The sequence below is a fragment of the Fringilla coelebs genome (assembly GCF_963513975.1).
Source record: "Fringilla coelebs genome assembly, chromosome: 7".
Taxonomy (NCBI): domain Eukaryota; kingdom Metazoa; phylum Chordata; class Aves; order Passeriformes; family Fringillidae; genus Fringilla; species Fringilla coelebs.
The window spans coordinates 10,436,607-10,455,895 of record NC_140035.1 but is presented as its reverse complement, the minus strand read 5'-3'; the positions used below and the strand labels follow the sequence as shown (position 1 = coordinate 10,455,895).

Below are 19,289 nucleotides of genomic sequence, written 5' to 3'. Positions count from 1 at the left end.
TGGAGTTCTAAGGAGTTACCTAAGCACAGCTACCTTAACAGCTGAGAGGGGCCAGGCACCACCAAGGAGGTCACCTGTGAAAGGATGTGTAACCTTCAGGCTTACAGCTTGTACTGCAGTGCTTTCAGGAAGGCTCCAGCCAGGAATGAGACCCAGCTGTGCCAGATGTCATTCAAATGCACTGTTTGTGACCATAGAGAATGGCAGGCTCTGGGTGGGCAGGGAACTAAAGCCAGGTGAGACAAGGAAACTAAGCACCAGTTTCATCTGAGAGCAGCCAGAGAGCTCTAGTCACTGACAGCTCCTCTTTACTGTCTGCCCCTACCCAGGGCTCTGCTAAAAAGCCCACCAGGAAAACAAACACACCAGAAAGCACATCAGTGCTGCTGTGACCCCCGAGAGCACGACACAAAGGAGGGGCTTTTCCAGACGGGTCTGTGACCAGTACCTGCCACAAATGGTTTAGGCTGACTTGGTCTTGTCTTGGTGCAGCAGGATGGCATAGCTGAGCTCTGGAAGTATCCTTCAATCTCATCATTTCTGGGTTTGTACCTTTCAAAACTTATCAGTACATCAGTCATATCAAGGAGGTGGCACTTGTTCTAGCACACCGACACGACTGAGAAGATTTAAGCCTGAGCTCAAGCCCCTCATTTTCTTGGCTTGTCAACAGCCTTGCAAATTCCTCAGATATGATAGTAAACCCATATGCACAGCATCTATTTGGTGGTGTACTGCTAAAAAGTCCAGAATAGACATGGAGCAAAGAAAAATGCCATATTCAACATCAATTAAGAAGGCAGGAATGTAATTAACCAGTACAAAATCTGGGCATGATGTCAGAACCCCTTCACAACTAACATGTCCATCTGTGTTATATTTAAGTAGATACCACCAACCTGAGCAGAGAAATATCCCCAATATGTTCCATCACAGGGTATTAAAATCCTGTCTTACTAAGAGGAGAGAGGAAAAAATAAGTATTGGTTCAGTTCAGAAATCACTGCGGATTGCTTTTTCAGCTGACAAATACTATTCAATTCAGCACTTAAACTTTTTTTTTTTTTTAATTGAATGGAAGAAATTTTTAAAGTGTAGGAGAATTGTTCAGTGGGTACTGCTAAATGAGCTCAGAAGTCCATCCTGGCCTTAAGACCCAGAGAGTTCACCACTCAACAGCAGTTCCCACACTAGTAACCTACTTCATGTTCAACGGCTTGAAAGACTGCATTTAGCTTTCAGCATGAGCGAGACTGACACTGTGATTACACATTCTCCCACCACCCTGCACAGCCTCCTCTTTCCTTAGCACTGCAGAGCATTTCTTCCTCTCCCTAGGAGATTACAAGTAACCACCTGCCCGGAAAAGAGAAATCCCATTTAAATGGAAACATCTTCATTAATAACATGGCCTTTGGTCCCCCCATTTGTGTGTATCAATACCCACATGTTAAAAGCAAGAATACAGAGAGAAAGCTGCCATGGGGTCCCTCCCAGCAAAAGGAAAGAGTTCATCACTCAGCAAGCATGTCTGAGAAGCACTGTCATCTGTGGGCTGACCAGCAAACTACTGTTTTTAGAAATACTGATTTGAGTAGTCCCTTACCACATTGCTGGCTCTAAGAATCCAGTTTGCAGAGTGAGAGGGACAAAGGGATCAGTGCTTGTAGCATTTAGGCTAAAGCAGGGAATTAAGGGAAGGAGGCAAGGCTTTTTCTGGAAGGGAAGATACAGCCAGGGAACTGTTTGCATCAGCAACATTTTATGACAGATTCTTGCAAGTAATGTCATAGCCTTTTCTTCTGACTATGAAGTGAGACAGAATGTCTTATACAAGCTGCAAACATATTTGAAGAATAAACAGTTTGCGTAAGTTGCCTCTTTGAGAGATCAATTTCTAAAGTCTGGGGGGAAAAGAAAGACAAAACACAAACCTTTCTTTATTTCTATTCCCTCTGTGTTGCATCAGCACAGTTCTTTGTTTACTGTCTGCAAAGATGCACTCTGATACTAGTGGAATGTGTATATTGAATTTGAAGAGCAACTTTAATTCCCAAAACTCAACCTCCCAAAAGCAAAGTTTCCCAGGAAAACACAGGATGATAGCCAAACACGGCAATACCACAAAGACCCAATTCACAGTAAAAAATTTGAAGGGTATTACATGGGTGTGTAAAACTTTTCATGAAAAGAAACGGCAGTTTAATATTTCATCTGGAAACTCATCACTCAAACTGCAGAAGAAGCAGTCTAGGTAAAGGAATTATAAACACAATCAGGGCAGGATTGAGGATGCTTTGAAATATACTTCTCTTCTGCTATTTCTGCTGCTATGAAGTAGGAGAAGCCACAAATGATGACTATACAATGCACACTACAGACAGTCCTGATAACATCTTAAATACACAAATATGATTTGTGTTCCTGATGTCTGGGGAAAGGAATAAAGATACATGGCAATTACATTAGTGTCATATAAATATGGAGAAAAAAGAACACAATGATATTTTATTGGCAGAACAAAGCCTGACAAAACAATGAAACATTCTATAGTGAGTGCTGCAACAAAAATCCTGCTAGGCATTAGTGAGGCCAGCCTGGCACCAGAAGCAATACTGTTGGTGATGCCAATTAATTCTTCAGCTGTGGGGGGTCCTACCATTTGTAAACACATCATCTTTGTGGTGCAAAACCAACCCTGTCTGGCTGGAGTGGTTCACAAGCTTGTCTACCCACCAGGCTCCTGGAGGGACAGAGCTTCCCAAATGTTCAAGAGCAAGACAGGAAGCACAAGACAGAGCTTTAATACCTGTTCAGTCCATTTCCCTGAGTGTCAGAACAAGACCATCTCATGCTAAATTCTACTGCAGGTCTGCTGAATGCTGCCATTCCTGTACCTGCCAGTGATGAAACCAGCAAGAGTCAGCACCACCATAAAACATCACCGAGAGTTTCACTGGGAGTGGTCCAGTTGCAGGTGCTAAAAAGCATTTTGAGTCTTGTCTTGGCCTGACAGCCATTTTATGTGTGACCTTATTAAGTGCTAGAAACTTCAAACTTTCTTATGATAAGGTGAGAAGATTTAGCAGTTCAGGAGACAAATATTAAAATTCTTGTCTGTTTCCCACACCCCCTCATAACTAGATTATCCTTTTTAATATCTTTGGGGTTGTGTTTTTTCATTCACATGAGATTTCCCCTTGGGTTTTTACCTAGCCTAAGGACTCCATAATAATGAATCAAATTAAGTTTCTGGCAGCAGCGGGCTACCTCTCAGGTAAAGACAAAAAAAAAAATTTTTAAAAGCATCACCAATGTCAAAACAAAAAGAAGAAAGAGCATCCCATGGATGAAAGATATCACAAGTTCAGATCACTAGGCTAGACTTCAGAGGGAGGGAAGGAACTTACACCAAGCCTATCCCACATCAAAACACAGGACTTGCAGGAGATTGAAAAGTCACACAGCAGTTAGACAGGAACCCCACCCATTTCCCAGAAGCTGTAAATCTTCACATTACTTGCACACACTTTGTCACTGTCCTACCCCTCTGGGCCATAAAAAACCCACATGCAGCACATCATGAAATCATGTACAGCTGGAAGGCTCAAGGGAGATCCTGGAGCACTCCAGCACCACCTCTTCTGGGTACAGATTACCTGTGCAAGGTGCTCTATAGGACAGAGCAGATGGGAGGACAAACCTTGCCCAAGGCTGGTAAAACCTGGAGCCCTGTCTGCTACCTCCTCAAACAAAAGTGGATACTTTCTCTGAACCATACCCACCTGTCCAGGGAAAAAGAATGAACAAACAAAAAAAAGCCAAAGAAACAAACAAAACAAAACAACAAAAACCCAAAAAACAACAAAACCCCAACCAAACAAAAAATTTTAAAAAACCCCTCAAAATAACCCAGAAGATGAAAAGAAAAGAACAGAAAAAAAAATTAAAATAGCTAAAATGAGACAAGAATAAAAAAGGTGATGAGAAGGAAAAAAAGAAAAGAGAAAGATGAGCTTTTCAAAGCATGGGTTCTCAGAAGCCATTACCAGTTACAGGGTGGATCACTTTACCACACGCACAGTCAAGATAATTTTGGTTTTTACCTCTCAGTTCTTCAGGTGTTGCTGGAAATTTTTCATTGCATCTTCTACCAGGACAGAAGGAAAATTCTCTTAGTTAGATTAGAAAATGAGAGTAAATGTCCAGTAGTACCAAAACACGATGACCAAACCAGCTATTACTGAAAGATTGCAACTACACCAACTACTGCAATGGCTAAAAAGTTAGCAATTGTTCCACTTTTCTTAAAAGACAGAGAGGGAGCCATGGTACATGACTGAAAGATTAGCTAATCAGACACAAATTGAATGCATTTGGAGAACAGCCTGGTGCCCAAAGTTCACATTCCAGCTGGGCTGAGTCCCAGTCCTCTTCCACCCCAGACCTTGGCAGTGCTGCCCACACCAAGTGGACTCAGAGCAAAAGGGCATTTAGGAAGCACGGGGCTATTCAGGCTCCAGGAGGGCACGACCAGTTCCAGTGAGCCTTCAGCAACAGGATAAATCAGCCTTTTATGTCCACTGCTGTTCAGATTTATAAATCATCTGAATGAGGTTAATCACAAAAGACCTCATAAATAAGATATCCTGCCTTGGACAGGTCTCTGACAGAGAAAAGGTATCAAACTAAGCCATTGTGTCCAGGACACTGAAGGACAAGTCAATGGCTGCTTTGTAAGATTAGGGCAAGGAAATTTGTCCTTCTGCCTCCAGTACCTTCATGAATCCTGATGCTGCTCCGAAGTATCTTCACCTCCCCAGAAATAACCAGAACTAGCACACTCTGCATTTTCAAGCCTGTCATAAAAGTGCCTAGAAGGACAAGTCGTCTTCCTATGCACCTCAATCCCCCCATGAGGTTTTGTCTTGAATTCACCAAGATCCAAGCCAGTTATAAAAGTGTGATTATGACCACAAGGCTGAGAGAAATTATTCAAATGGGTCAGTTTATCAAGACACCAAACCTATTAAGAATCCAGGAACACAGAGAAATTAGACACACAGCACTCTATCACACTAACAAGTTTTGATATTGGGGAACATTTCAGTGAAATATTAAACTAATTCATGGTGGGGGGAAGGAGGATAAAGCAAGGGGGTAGATTAGGAGGTGGCAGAATCCTAGGGTAATTTAGGAGATAAGAAAAACAGATATGCCTTTGTAAACCTCAAGAAACACATGCCCAAGAGATAAAGACAATATTCTTACAAAGGACTAAATTGATACACAATACCTCAGGGATTCACTTAATTACTTCTATTACAGAATTACCCTAGGGAGGCAACCAGCAATGCAACAGTTACCGAATATTTCAGGTTGCCATTTTCTTCCCCGAGCAGAAGACCACAAATCAATTTTCACTAACTGCCGTGCAACTGCTGCTCAGGCGGATTCTTTAGTAGTGAGCAGTGCTAGAGCTCTTCTCACTGCAGGAGAGCCCCACTGGTATCACTGTGTATGCAGAACAGGGCATTAAGGGCTGTCTGAGGCACCCAGTACCTGGTGGCAGAGCACCTCCAAAATCCCATCCTATACAAACATTACTCAAATCTATTTTCCAGGTGGGCAAAAGTAAAACAGGCAGCACATAGCCATAGGGGGGCTGACACACAGATCCATCTGCATTCCAGGTGGTTCATCTCTCCTTCTTGATGAAGAAAGACAATGCTGCTTGGAGACAATGTAAGCACAGTGCAAGGACCTGATTAACACGCTGCTGAGAACCTGTCTCTAAATCAGTCATCACTCACATGTAGTAGGCATGCTGAGGCCGAGATGGAACACACAGTACCACTTCTCCTACTGGGTGACTAACTTCTTGCTGAATGCCATTCAAATTGCCAACTAGAAAGCATCTCCACGAGGTGCTAGGAGATCTCCACAAGAGTCAAGTCAATTCGCTGTTACAGTAAGAAATTGTTTTTAGCCCTGCTGAAGTGAGTTTGTTTATGAGGAGGGGAGAGGCTGGTTCTCACACCAACATCTGAGAAACAGTTAATCTGAAATACTACACTTTAAGAGAGCCACCATGCAGGTACAGATCAATCATCTCCCATTACCACACACTGACGGAGAGAAAGGCCAACACATACACACTTCTCAGAAGTGAAAGAGGAGTATTAATGTAATGTTGTTGTGATGGAGACATGGAAAAGGGTCGAGCAAGAAGGAGCCCTGAATCAGAGAGACAAACAAAAGACATGTGCTCAGGTAGTTTGCTATCAGAGATCCTTTGCAGAAGGTTTGCAGTAGTATTTGGGGAGAAAAGAGATCAGTGCATTTCAGTTTCTATTTCAATGAGGTTACTGACACAAGACAAAAAAAAAAGGTATTTATTTTTCGTGGTACCTTACCAGTCACCCACTCGCACTGAGTTAATAAACTACAAAGACTTAACTGTATCCTTGAACAAGGAACATCAGAAAGTTACAATAAAACAGGTTTGGATGGGAAAACAGGAGTAAATCTAACCTCAGTCCACGGGCTTGTTTGATGTTTGTATATGGCATTCTTATCCCCTGCTCCTGGTCCCCCACTCACTCCCACACACAATTCCCATCCCTTTTTAAGTCTGATTCAGAGTCCAATAAACTCTCTTGTGAAATTCCCTGTCCCTTAGCCCATAGTCTTACAAAAATGCCAGTGCTTGCTCAAGACTATCTGTGCTGAGGGCAGCTGGTCTCCTCACATGACTTCAGTTAAGCATCTGCAACCCACAGGCTGAACCTCTTCCCATGTGCCCAAACAGGCCCGTGGGTCAGCTGGGCAGCTCGCTCCAAGGGGACTGGGAATCAATCTCACTGTTATCTCTGCTCTGAATGCAAGGCAGATTTCTGATAAACAGTACACTTCTTTCTCAGTTAAGTATTAGAAAGCCTCATTCACATGTAAAGTAATGCTTATGTGAATTCTGGAGTTGAGTGTGCTTTCAGAGCCTGAAAGCGCATCGGAGCCAACACATGGAAAAGGCTAGCCTGAAAAGATACACTTACATGCAGAGAGAAGACCACACACTTCCATGCACTGAAACATATTTGTAATCTGTCCCAGAATAACACAAGAACATAAACCTGAAGTCGTCCCCTCCCCAATAAATCCAAAAGCAGTTCCTCTAGAGCGAACTGATCAAGGAACAAATGAAAAACCCCCTTTTAAGCAGTCAGAATTTGTAGTTGGTGGAGCATCACCTATGCACTGTGTTCTGCTTCCAGCAGCATGCTGCCTTTGGAAAAAGTGAATTCCCAAACACAGGATTTCTTTTTCTCCCCTCCCTCAGCACTGGATAACTTTTCAATATAAGGCAATAATTAGCACTTCTTTATTCCAAAAAAACTCAATTCAAGAAGCTAAGATCAGCCTCTAGCTGATCAGACTCACAGAGGAACTAACTATACTCATTTTTTTGATAGCGGTGCTTTCTCTTTTGAAAGACAGACTCCTCCAAGTAGCAAAGAGAAGTCAGAGCCTACTTTCCAAATCCAGTGACTCCAGAAGAATTATTTTAAAAAGCAGCTCAGTTAAGACTGAACAATGACAACTACTTTTACTCCTGTCATGTTATAGATTCAGAAACAGCAGACTGCATTAACCCTTCCATGAAGTCTGACTAGCATAGCCTTGGGGCAGAGAGTTTGGGGACAGAAAAATCCAGCAATGATAGGAGACGATAATTCAGACAATAAACTCATGCATCCTCAGCTACGGAATACAACAAGCTGCCTTTCCCCCAAAAGTGACCTTCTACCAAGAATTTCACTCTCTTGAGAAAGAGGAGTTTTTAACAGGCTCCAGAGCCTTATAAATGTGCTCAGGAGTAAACACAAGAATCACCCTGCCTTAAACATCGGTGGATCATAACGAGAGTGTATGATTTCTCCTGGTTTGGAAACAATTCAGAGAGGATTTAAAGCAAAAGGCTCCCACAAAGTAAAACTTGCTTAAAGTATTATAGTTTAAAATGCCATGAAAAAGAGAGGAAAGGTGATATACATCCTAACCAGCCTTTCTTCTGTGACTGCTGCATGTAAAGTACCATCTGGTCACATAGTCACAAAGGCACTCGCATCCACTCCTGCTCCACAAAACCCAGGCTGATGTGACTGCCAGCGTGAAGTCACAGAAAACATTTTAACTCACTCTTCTTGACTTATCTGGTCTTCACCTGCCCTTGCCTCTGGTAGTTTGAAGGAGGAAACGTGCATTAGGGGGGCAGAGCTGAACACAACTGATTTCCACGGCAACAGGATACAGCCCCAGTGAAGAAGGCCTGTTAAATAGATGTAAGGCAATGTGCTCAGCAGAACAGATTTTCTATCAGACAGCCAGAGATAGCAGCTCGTGCTCATACACAAACGTGTAAGGAATCTGATGCTTGGCCTTGTACAACCCCACTGATTCAGCCCGTGCTACGCAGTGTAGACCACAGCAAGATAGAGACTGTGTCAGTAGGAAAAATAAACAGGCAACGTGGAGAGATGCTCTGCCTTTGAAGATAAAGTAAAAGTGCTCCTAGGACATTCCTCATTAACTGAACATTTGTTACCAAACCATAGGAAAACCCCAGCATTACTATGAAAGCAAAAGCAACTGTGCAATGCACAGATTTGTGCATACTGTACCATCACCTACCGCCCATGCTTCTCATTTGACAAGTGCACATTCATACACAACCAACCTCTTACAAACAACCTGCTATTTGGAATGGGAGGGAGCTGTAATTGTTCCAAATTTTCTACTGAGGGAGTCAATCATTTGGCCTTTGTAGTTTAGGCTCCTTCCTATTAAAATACAGTTACCAACATTTTCCAACACAACGATACTTTATTCATTTGTTAGTATGCTTTGAACCCTGCTCATAACAGACTGTTAAATCTTCTAGCAGCAGTCACGATGGGATTTGCCTTGCCATGTAAGGATACAGTCTCCAAACACACTGATTTCAACAGGACCAGTCTCCGTTTATAAAGCAAAAAGCACACATGAAGCTTCACAAGACCAGAGCCCCAGTGGAGAAGTGCTGAAGCCATTAGCAAACTTTTTCAAGTCAAGCAGAAAAACACCAACTGTCCCACTCACAGTGTATGCTCTGCTGGAAATGCACAAAAAGCCATTTATATCAAACATAAGAAGAATATGTCTCATACAGTTTATAAAAATATCTGTAACAAGCTAAGAAAAAAGCCAGAAACTCTCCAAGTAGGCTTTAACTAGGCAGTAGGGAGAAGAGAGTGATTTCATGGCTATTTTGTATATCAAAACAGTGACAGCCTCATCCTGATGAGATTTTATTTAAGTCCTACAACTTTTCTTCCCACTGCAATAGGCGGAACTCAAAACCCAGAACTAAGACTCAAAGCAGGCACTGAGCACGAAGCTTTATTTTGTATTATGTGTCAGGGCTGTAAAGCTACCGAACAGCTGATTTTAATAAACAACCCTTGGTAGCACACAGGTATCAGGGCTGACTGTGATAGGCTCATCCTTGCTCAGAGTCCTGCACATCAGAAGGATGACAACTGCCTCAGAGCTTCAATGTTTTACGTGTGGTAAGCTTAAAGCACGAGTCCTAAGGCTGCCTGCTTCACTTGAAGAGTGGCGCCTTGTACTGCTGTTGTTTATACAGATATGGTAATTAAAAATTGCACTGTAATGCATTTGATAATAGTCTTATTGTTCCTGTGAACTGAACTGCTTCAGTTAAACATGATATCACAGCTAAATAACAACCTGCATTTATACTTTTTTTTGGTACTTTTAACCCTGCCTGTACAGGAACTCTGGGCTTTTTCACCATAGAGATTTCCAGCACATCTCAGAGCAAAACACTTTTCTGCTAAACCAAAAGCATACCCCCCATTCCCATGGAGCATGCTCTCCTAAGACACCTAAGCTCTGTGCTAACACTGAACCCGGAGTGACACACAAGGATAACCTCTACCTTACAAAAAACAGCCAGACTTTCTACACCTTTCTCAGTAAAACAGCAGTGTGCTTGGATACCGTTCCACAGGTGTGCTTAGCACAGGGCTGTTTACATTGAATACAACTGAAGGGCACCAGCAGGGCTGGCTGACAGCGCTGGAGCAGCCGTCATGGGAACCCAGTAAGACACACTTGCATGTTTAGAGCCTTAACGTGGAGCAAAAACGAGGGAACATCACAGCAATGAAAAAAGCAAGATGACAGGCTAGCCACCACACTGCACACCATCCCACCCAGCAGCAGGTAACCTAGGAGTTCAGCTGGAAGTCCTGTCAACCTTCCAGCATCAGGCAGGCCTGTGGAAGTCAGACTACCCCACTTCCCTTGCCCTTCAATGCTGAGCACACATCCAAATCCCTCAGGGCTTGCCTACCTGCTTCAGGAGGAACTTATCCTCCGCGTTGATCTTGAGGGAGACGGCCAGGTGGATGGCAGAGAGCACCACCCCGCTGATGACCGCAGCTCTCATCCGCACCGGCAGCAGCGTGTAGATGCTGTAGATGAAGAAGACGGTCCACCAGATGCCCTCTGAGGCGCTCCTGGGCCACACCAGCAGAACCCCTACCACTTGCACCGCCAGGATCACCAGGATGACAGAGTAGCACGCCAACCACATGTGGTCCTGGTGGAAGTTGTTGCGGTTGCACACCATGCACAGCACCACCATCAGCACGATGGCCAGGGAGAGCACCACGACATAGGATACCTCATAGCGGCCGTGCGCGGCATGGAAGATCAGCATGACCACACAGACCAGCACCAGCACGGCCATAAGCATGGTGAGGCTGCTCTGGTTTAGCCGAAAGAAGTAGCGCTGATAGAGACGTTCCAGTTTCTCAGACTGGAACTTCTTGGACCTGAAGATTTGCAGCAGGCTACTGCAACAACTGCCCATGGAGAAGGCCGCCTCGGAGTCCCCCTCGTCCCCGTCCTCTTCCTCCAGCTCCTCAATCTTGGCCTTGATGCGTTTCTCGTCCAGCCCCAACTCCACAGAGCGGGGCCGTACCTCCCCCTGCTCCCCCAGCTGCCGGGGGCTGGCATTGTTGGGGGCAGCGGGGGAATCACTGCCGGGCGGGTGGCGGGACCGGTGACGTCGGCTGTCGTCACCGTGCTCCTGCCAGGCAGATTTGGACCTAAAGCTCATCATCCTGCAGCCGCTCTCCCCGCGGTTCCGGGGCTCGTAGTCTTCCTCGCTCCTCCACCTGCTCGACATGCGGGAGGCCTTCTTGCCCGAGGACCTGTTGGGAGGCGGCGGGTAGGAGTAGCCATTGGCCCGGGCCTCCGCCTCGCCCCAGGCTGAGCGGTGCTGCTCGGTGCCTGCCCAGGGCGCGGGACCGCCGAAGCCCGGGGGGCTGACGCTGTTGGACCGGGACATGCCCTGAGGAGCGGGGCCGCGGGCGAGGGGATGACCGCCGGGCAGGCGCAGGGGACGAGCCGCCCGGAGAAAACCCCAAAAGGCAGAGGGGAAGGAGAAAAAAAATGAGGGGGGAAAAAAAAAGAAAAAAAAATGAGAAAGAAAAAAGGCAAAACCCGCAAACGCCCCCAAAGTCTCCGGAACGGCCGGGCGTCCCCAGAGCCGGGGTGTCCCCGGCGGGACGCTCAGGGCAGTGCCATCGCCGGCCCCGGCACTTCGACACCGCCGAGCGCGCTCGGCACCGCGGGGACCGGGACGCCCCCGGCTCACGGCCGCTCGCCCTCAGCCGCGCCGCGGCGGCCGCAGGGGCTCGGGGCGCCGCGGGGGAGCCGCATCGCAGCGCGCCCGCACCGCTCCCGCCCGGCCCCCGCCGCTCGGGGCCGGGCGCAGGGCGGACGCTTCGCCGCGGGCCGGTCGGCGGGGAGCGGGCGGAGGCTCAGGCTCGCAGGGATGCGGCAGCCGGCGGCGGCGGGAGCATCCCCTGCCCGAGGGGCGCGGCGGGGGGGCTGCCCGGGGCGGACCGGGCTGCGGCGGCGCTCCCGGCTCGCCTCGCCTCCCAGCGGCGGAGCCCCGGCGGTAAGGCACGGCCGGCGGCAGCCGCGCCGCTCATGCACCCGGCCGCCGCTCCCGCTACGCCGCGGTGCCTTCGGGCGGCCGCAGCGCCTCTCCCACGGGCACCGGGGGAGAGGGGAGAAACCGGCAGATCTGAAAAATCGGAAGGGTAAGGGGAAAGAAAAAAATTCAAAAAAACCCGAGAAGGAGCGGGGGCGGGGGCTCGGCGCTGCCTCCCCCGCGCTGCCGGCGGGGCGGCGGTGCCGGAGCGGGGCTGTGGCGGTGGCAGCGGCGCCGCGTCCCGGCCGCGCTTTGTGCTCCCCATTCAGCCGCGCGCCGGCCGCGCCGCCCCCGCCCGCCCCCATTGGCCCGGCCCCGCCGCCGCGCGCCGCCATTGGCCGCCGCCGCCGCCGCCCCGCCAATGCGCGCGCCCGGGGCGGGGCGCCTTAACCCCTTCGGCACCGCCCGGGAGCGCCGGGAGCCGCCCCCGGGCAGCGCCGCACGGGGCGAGCGGGGCCGGCTCCGAGCTCCCGCGTCGGGCAAGCTGGTGGGGCATCAAGCGCCGGTGGCCGGATTGGCGAACAGAAGAAAATCAAGCTCCGGAAAGCCCTCTGACAACAGCAGCACCTGTTACTGGACCCACCAAAACGCAGAAATTCAGGGTAAAATACACGCACAGGTAGGTTTACCTTGTTTCTTCAACCACTTAAGCTACAGCCCTCACCTTCACTCGACAGCGCTGTGACACCGTTTTATGGCATCTTCCCTAACCTGGGAGGGAGACATGACGACACCACAGCAGTTCCCAGCAAATTTAATCTCCAGACTCTTCCACAATGTTCTTTCAGGTGAGCCACTCTTTCTGCAGATGCAAGTGAGCCAATTAATGATTTACAGTGTTTTGAAGGTAAGCATCATATGTACTAAGAATAATATTATTGCTTGATGTTCTGCATCATGTTTTATTAAAAACAAACTGTCAAATCAGATAACTGCTTGGCTTAAGTTGCTGAAACTGGTAATTGTCTAGATGTTCGATCAAACATTGGAAATCCCTGCTCACAAGCAGTCCTTAGCAGTAGTAGTGCTGAAGCTGTGGTTATCAAGGGACAGAGATAAGCAACGTTTGTAGAGAGGAAATATTGCTGGACACAGTTGGGGAAAAAAAAGCCAGACCGGATAACCTTCCAAACAGAAGCTCTTCACGTGTCCTTTACACGTGCAAGGAACTCCACAAACTACAGCAATTTAGGCCTTTGTGCATTTCAGTGGTTTGTAAAACCCTATGCTGAATTTTCAGCAGCTTCTTCTGCAGAGCATCTTTTATTTACTAGGAATTCAGTTAAAGATTTTCCCTAAAACCATACACACAACTATTACAGTGGGGCTCACTTACAGGGCACTTTTCTGACAGATGCTATACTGCAGCTGATCACAACTGGACTTACAGTTTGCTTCCCATGAGGAGACATTTTTATATATAAATACCACTGCCCTTCAGATGGGATTTATAATTTCTTGTGATATTATACAACAATATCACTATCTATACACTACTTTTGTTCTGCTTGAGTAGAACACTCAATAATTATTGTGTAGTTGGTTACTCTGGCTGAACAGTGCCTGAACCCAAGGGATAAAGACAGTGAAACAATTCTTCAGTGAGCTGTAAACTGGGACAGGTCTTTTTGTTTTGTACACAAAGTCCCACTTTGGAGTTCTCTCAAAGCCAGCACTAAAAGATCTCACTTTTTCACACTAAAACCAAGTAAAAGGAGAAAGGTGATCCACAAAATTGATGACCCTAAAATTAATTCTGCTTCACAGAAAGTTACTATGAAGGCATGTGTAAGAACCAAGCATATTCAACATCCACATCTTGTTACATTTTGTTCTAGAATCAACAAAGCATTGCCCAGATAACAGATCAAGCAATTTTAAGGTTTTGGTGTTTCACCAGTGGGACTAAATGAGGTTTTACTTATCTTTTGCATCATGGAAGCCTCTGGAAGCCTGAATCCTAGGCAGGACTCCAGTCACAGTAAGCTACAGCCCCTTCTCCAGGAAGTTTATATACAGAGCTCCCAGGGAAATGGTAGTTTTAATTCTAGAGTACCATTCAGGTTTCTTTTCACTATGCCATTTTGTATGACATACAGTTTTGGTTTTCTGTAATGTCATAAGAATTGATGTTTAATCAATTTCAGGGTGTTTAAAAAAAAAAAAATTCAGCCAGAGGGGAAAAAAGTTTTGTCCTTGCTACAGGGGAAAACAAGTCTTCAACCAAAAGCTTGTAACTTTAAAAACAGGTTGATAAATATGAGGTGCTGAGTTTAAAGAGGGGTAAAGAAGCATTTGGAAGAGATTGTGCAGAAAATCTGTTAACTTGTGAAAACAAAAAGGATGTTAAGAAGCTAAACAGTGTCTCAGAAGCTAAGAGTAGCACCAACTAAATGGGCACCTCACACAATGAGGACATACAGGGCTCTGATAAAGATGTAAGATTCCACATGGATAGTAAAAATCTTTATTGCCCACTTCCAGCTGATGATGATACTGGATGACATAGAACAGTAGTAGAACAAAGGCAACAAGCAGGATATTTTATTATTAAGGATACAGACCATAATACAGACAGCCTATCTACAGCATTCCTTCTAACATGCAGTTTCTTTGAGCCCTGGCTCTCGTTTCTAATTCAGGAACCTCATGACAAATGGCAGTAAGATACAATGTTTGTCTCACCCAAAAAAGTTATGCCCGAAAGCAAAACACTGCATATCTTGGGTGGCTGTGAAGTCATTTAAAAGCCTAGCACTTACTACAAGAATATTCAGGCACTCATACTTTGTTAATGAATTATATATAGAGAGGAGTTGCCTTTTTCTTTCACAACTAAGCCCAGCCATTTTCTGAAGGCTGAGTGTAAAATTTAGGAGCTTCTGTATCTCAGTTCCAACATGGCTATGTACAGATTATGACCTTAATCAATACAAGGGTGCTTTGCATAGAAGTCCATATAAAATGAGAATATTTACTTTGTTCAGAGATCAACAAATACAAATATCACAATACTGTACAGAAAAACAGAGAAACTTCCTATTCCTTATCCTGAAAGGCTAATGTTGCACCTTCCAATCTAGCCTAGCCTTCACAAATTCTATCTGCTCCATCATAAAAGTTTGTTGGTTTTTTTTTTTTTTTTTTTTTTTTAAATTCTTTGTGTGTGGGGTATTTGGGCAAAAATCAATTCAGTACCTTCAATAATAGCTTAATAAAATTCTGGATTAAAATTGAACTATGCCTCTTTTTCAAAAAAGTGTAAGTTAAAACAATACCTAAATAGAAGTGAACACATGGAAGACTTAGGGAATGCTTGCACAAAATCACTCAAATGATTTCACCTCCTCAATAACCTTCAGGAAGCCAACAGAGATTGACTGTGGCAGATCTAAACTTCTTCAACATACAAGTTCACATTAATTTTGGTTTCACATGTAGTCTCATAATTTGTATAAAAACATTTTTTACTTTATTATTATTACAACAGGTGCAGTAGACAAACATTAGCATTCTTCATTTCCATTATTTACTTTACATGGGGAATACCAACTGGATAGTGACCTCAGAACATCTGTGTCACAATTTCAATCTTCATGGTCTTTATGCACTCCAAGATTCATGGAAGCATTAAATCCAGAATGTTAGAATATCCAAAGCAGCCCTCTGAAGTCAATAGATAATCACAGAATCCAGCTTGGAGCCATGAAATACTCATACTGAACAAACTGCTGTTACAAATTCTCTTGCTCCACACTACCCATTGCCCAATAATCTGATGATTCAAAATGAACAGAATCAGAAGTGAGAAAATAATGAAAAAAAACCCAAAAACAACACAGTGACTTAAAAAATAAACAAAAAGCCCAACCCAAAACAATCTGACTCATTACTGACTTTTGGGTTTTTTCAGGATATGCAAGAAGCTTAGCAAGACAAGGTGCTTGTTGAACCACTTTTGTCAGTGTTCTCACAGCAGCACCCATATTTTACCCCAAATGTAGAAATAAAATTTCCTGCATGCCCGTGCTGTTTAGTCCAAGCAAATCTGGGGTACAGATCTCCATGTGCACATTTGCAATGCAAGAGGACTGCATCATGAAATTCACCATAATGCATGTAATTCATGTGGTCATTCCAAGGATTTCACATAATCCTGACATTAAGAAGAAAACAGCCAAGGACTCCAGTTTTTGACACAGAATGTGAACATAGCAGCTCATCTGTTAACTGCAGCAGCTTTACCTGCTCACCTTTGGACAGCAGCAAAGCAATGAAATGTCTGTACTGAGTGGACACCTGGACGCTGCATGAAGCTCAGAGCACAACAGCAGTAGCTTTACATCTTTCTATAGGAGTTTGACATCTTTCTGTAGGAGTTTTACATCTTTCTGTAGGAGTTTTACATCTTTCTGTCAGCAGTTTATTTCTTCAAAATCCGGTGTGCTGCAGTTATGCATCAGCAGGAACCTGGAGCCCAGCAGCCCATGAATGCTTACGTCTGTCCCTTGTCTGAACACACCTGTAAGCCTAGAGCAGGTTTCCACACATTGTCTTGACTTGACAACACCTTTTGAAGAATAACTTAGAATTTTCAGACTGTAGAGTTTGCTTCTGCTAAAGGGCTGTAACAGTACCAACTGTCTTACTTAGCAACTAGTTATTAAGTAACAGTATTATACTACCAAAACTAACCAGCAATGTCTGACTTTTAATTTCACATCCATTTTCTTGCTGATGCAAGACAGCTTTTTCCACTGTTTCAGTTTGCTAACAAAGTGCTTTGTTTACTTCATTTAAATTGCACCAAAAAGCTGGGTAAGGAAACTCCTTTGATACTCTTAAACCAGCAACTTTCCCAGCAGAGGTTTATACATAGGAATGGAGGACTAAAACAAAGCACCTAACTCAGTGCATCCAATTCCTTATAGTCTTGTAATAAACACCTGGAGGAAAATAAAACAAACTTCATGTCATCAGCACACTAGACTAAACATTGCAGCATCTCCATTAAGTGCTGCTGTTCTGTCTTAATAAACAAACAAAAAATCCCTCCCAAAACCCAAAACCACCACCCTCAAAGAACAACAACAACTACTGCATTCCAAAAGGAACAGGAAGAAAGTTTCATGTTTCTTCAATGCCCAAATATTCTTTAGGAAACACAGTGGTACAGCTCTGTAACCTCCAGTACCTCTCCTCTTCCATCTCATCATTTTATTGACGTTCATTAACTAGAGACCAGTGAAGAGGATGTATTTTACCCAAAGAAACCTTTAAATGGCAAACCTATTTCATAAAAGCCATCTGTTGCCAGGCTGATTGGAGGGTCCTCCACTTCCTACATACTCTCCACAAGTGATGGTTTTTGTGGGCATGCTACGTGCAGAAAAGAACAAAGCGCTGATATTTACATTGCCAACAACTTAAAACTGATGTTAAGGAAGAGACCTGAAATGCCTGTATCCCTTTATATGTATTCTTCAGATTATCTCATCCACTGTCCTGCCCAAGAGGCTGAATGTAATTACACAGGAGCTAAGATTCTGCAAGTTCTGGTGTTCAAACTAGAAAATGTCAATACTGAAGCTTTTCATGTACACTTGCTGCAAGTGTTGCAGCTCACAGAAGACTGTGCAGACTGTCTGTAGCAGGAGAGTCAAAACCACAGGACAAAATGCAGTTCACTGCTCACAATTCAGCTGAATAAGCCTCTGCAAAAACTTCCACCAAAGAATTTCCCAATAATAAGATCCTCATGTAGTAACAGGTAATGTAAAATTTCTATGTACAAACTGCACAGCATAAAGTGAATCTAGAGGCAGCTGTGGCACATCAAAGAAAAAAACAAACCTCTGACAACACTAATGCCCAAGCTAATTTGTGAGGCCATAAAAAGGGCTTTAGGGTCTTGCACATCTGTAAAAGGAAACATCATTCAGGAAATTAGTGATCAAGATTATTAAAAGAGTTACAAATTTTTAATCCACATTTGAAATTGCAACTACTTCAAAGGCAGCCTTCAGAAACCACCTAAGAAGCTTTATTAATTATCTTACTACTATAAGTCTTCTGACAAGTGTGGAAGAGCATTTGTTTAGGAGACAGGAAGCAGAGTTTAAAAGCCACTTGATACTGAATGGAAGTTCCAGGCAGTTGGGTGGCTTGAGTCAATCACTCCCAACTGCAGAAATGCTCAGTTCACATCACATGGAACTGAATCACACATATTCACACCTTTTTATTTTATATTCAGCAGCCCAGCACAGATCCCTCTTCTAGTCTTATATCAAGAACTACCAATGCTTGAGGATGAACCTTACATATTATTGTGACATGAACTTGCTGACAACCACAGAATCCTTATGCTTTTCCGATTCTTTACTGTTACCCTAGAGAACTAAAATTGTTTCCACACACACTGTTTTCAAAATGCAGAGAGGAAACACAAATGGCCAGTGATAGTTCCTGCAAGGCACAAACAGAGCTCAGCACCTCCCCACCACAGCATTTCTGAGTTTTTAATTACACAGCAGTGCTAAGTCACAGCCATCATGCGTAGGACATGTGCTGATGCTGGCCATGACAACACCACTTCATCCCATCTCAGTCAACAAAAAAATCACTGTAGTTGTGCAATCTTATGACAAGCATATGCCTAGAATAATAGCACTCACTCTGCAGCTACCACTCAGTTCCTTTTAGAGGATTATAACTTGTTATTTATGGGCATTAATGTCATCTAGACACAGTTTTTAAATCTCTCTCAGGAAGTGTTAAAAATGCTAAAAACGTTGCCGTGGTAGCAGACATATTATATTTAGTAAATGAACTCTGAAGTATTCTGTTGCATTAGTTAAGCATTCCACTATATTTATAATACTCAATTTTGTTTTTGAAGGAAACCATCAGCATCCAGAGTACAGATAACAGCAGGAGAACAAAGAGCTCAAACTCAACTGAGGATCCTTCAGGGAGTACTGAGTGCTGACACAGTCAGTTCAAGGTGTTGTTGTGAGCACTTCTTTTGAATGTGGAAAGCAGAGCACTAATAACAGTATGAAGTTTCTTACTTCTTTTGTCTGAGCTCCAGAGTTACCTATGCTAAAAGAATTTGTAAATGAAAAGATACACATTGTATACAAATGAATAAAAATACAGCCCTGACTCACGCTTGCAAAGTATCTGCTTTTGTTCCTTAAACAGTAACAATACAACA

At 44.5% G+C, this 19,289-nt stretch overlaps 1 protein-coding gene and 1 long non-coding RNA gene across 3 annotated transcripts in view; one reads left to right on the top strand and one right to left on the bottom strand.

Moving 5' to 3' along the window:
* The window catches only part of ADCY5 (adenylate cyclase 5), a 200,310-nt gene extending 188,489 nt beyond the window's left edge, over positions 1 to 11,821 (bottom strand). The window contains exon 1 of the mRNA XM_084209186.1: positions 10,418 to 11,821. Coding sequence (XP_084065312.1) covers positions 10,418 to 11,419 — 1,002 coding nt within the window. The 5' untranslated portion in view covers positions 11,420 to 11,821. The remainder of the gene's footprint in view (positions 1 to 10,417) is intronic.
* A 675-nt stretch (positions 11,822 to 12,496) lies between these two features.
* LOC311155832 lies at positions 12,497 to 19,230 on the top strand. 2 transcript variants are annotated; one of them, XR_014616303.1, is made up of 4 exons: positions 12,497 to 12,689; positions 12,859 to 12,917; positions 17,558 to 17,840; positions 18,972 to 19,230. It is a non-coding gene; the product is annotated as an uncharacterized lncRNA (long non-coding RNA). The 2 variants fall into 2 exon arrangements; XR_014616302.1 differs by lacking the exon at positions 17,558 to 17,840.
* Positions 19,231 to 19,289: the final 59 nt, after the last annotated feature.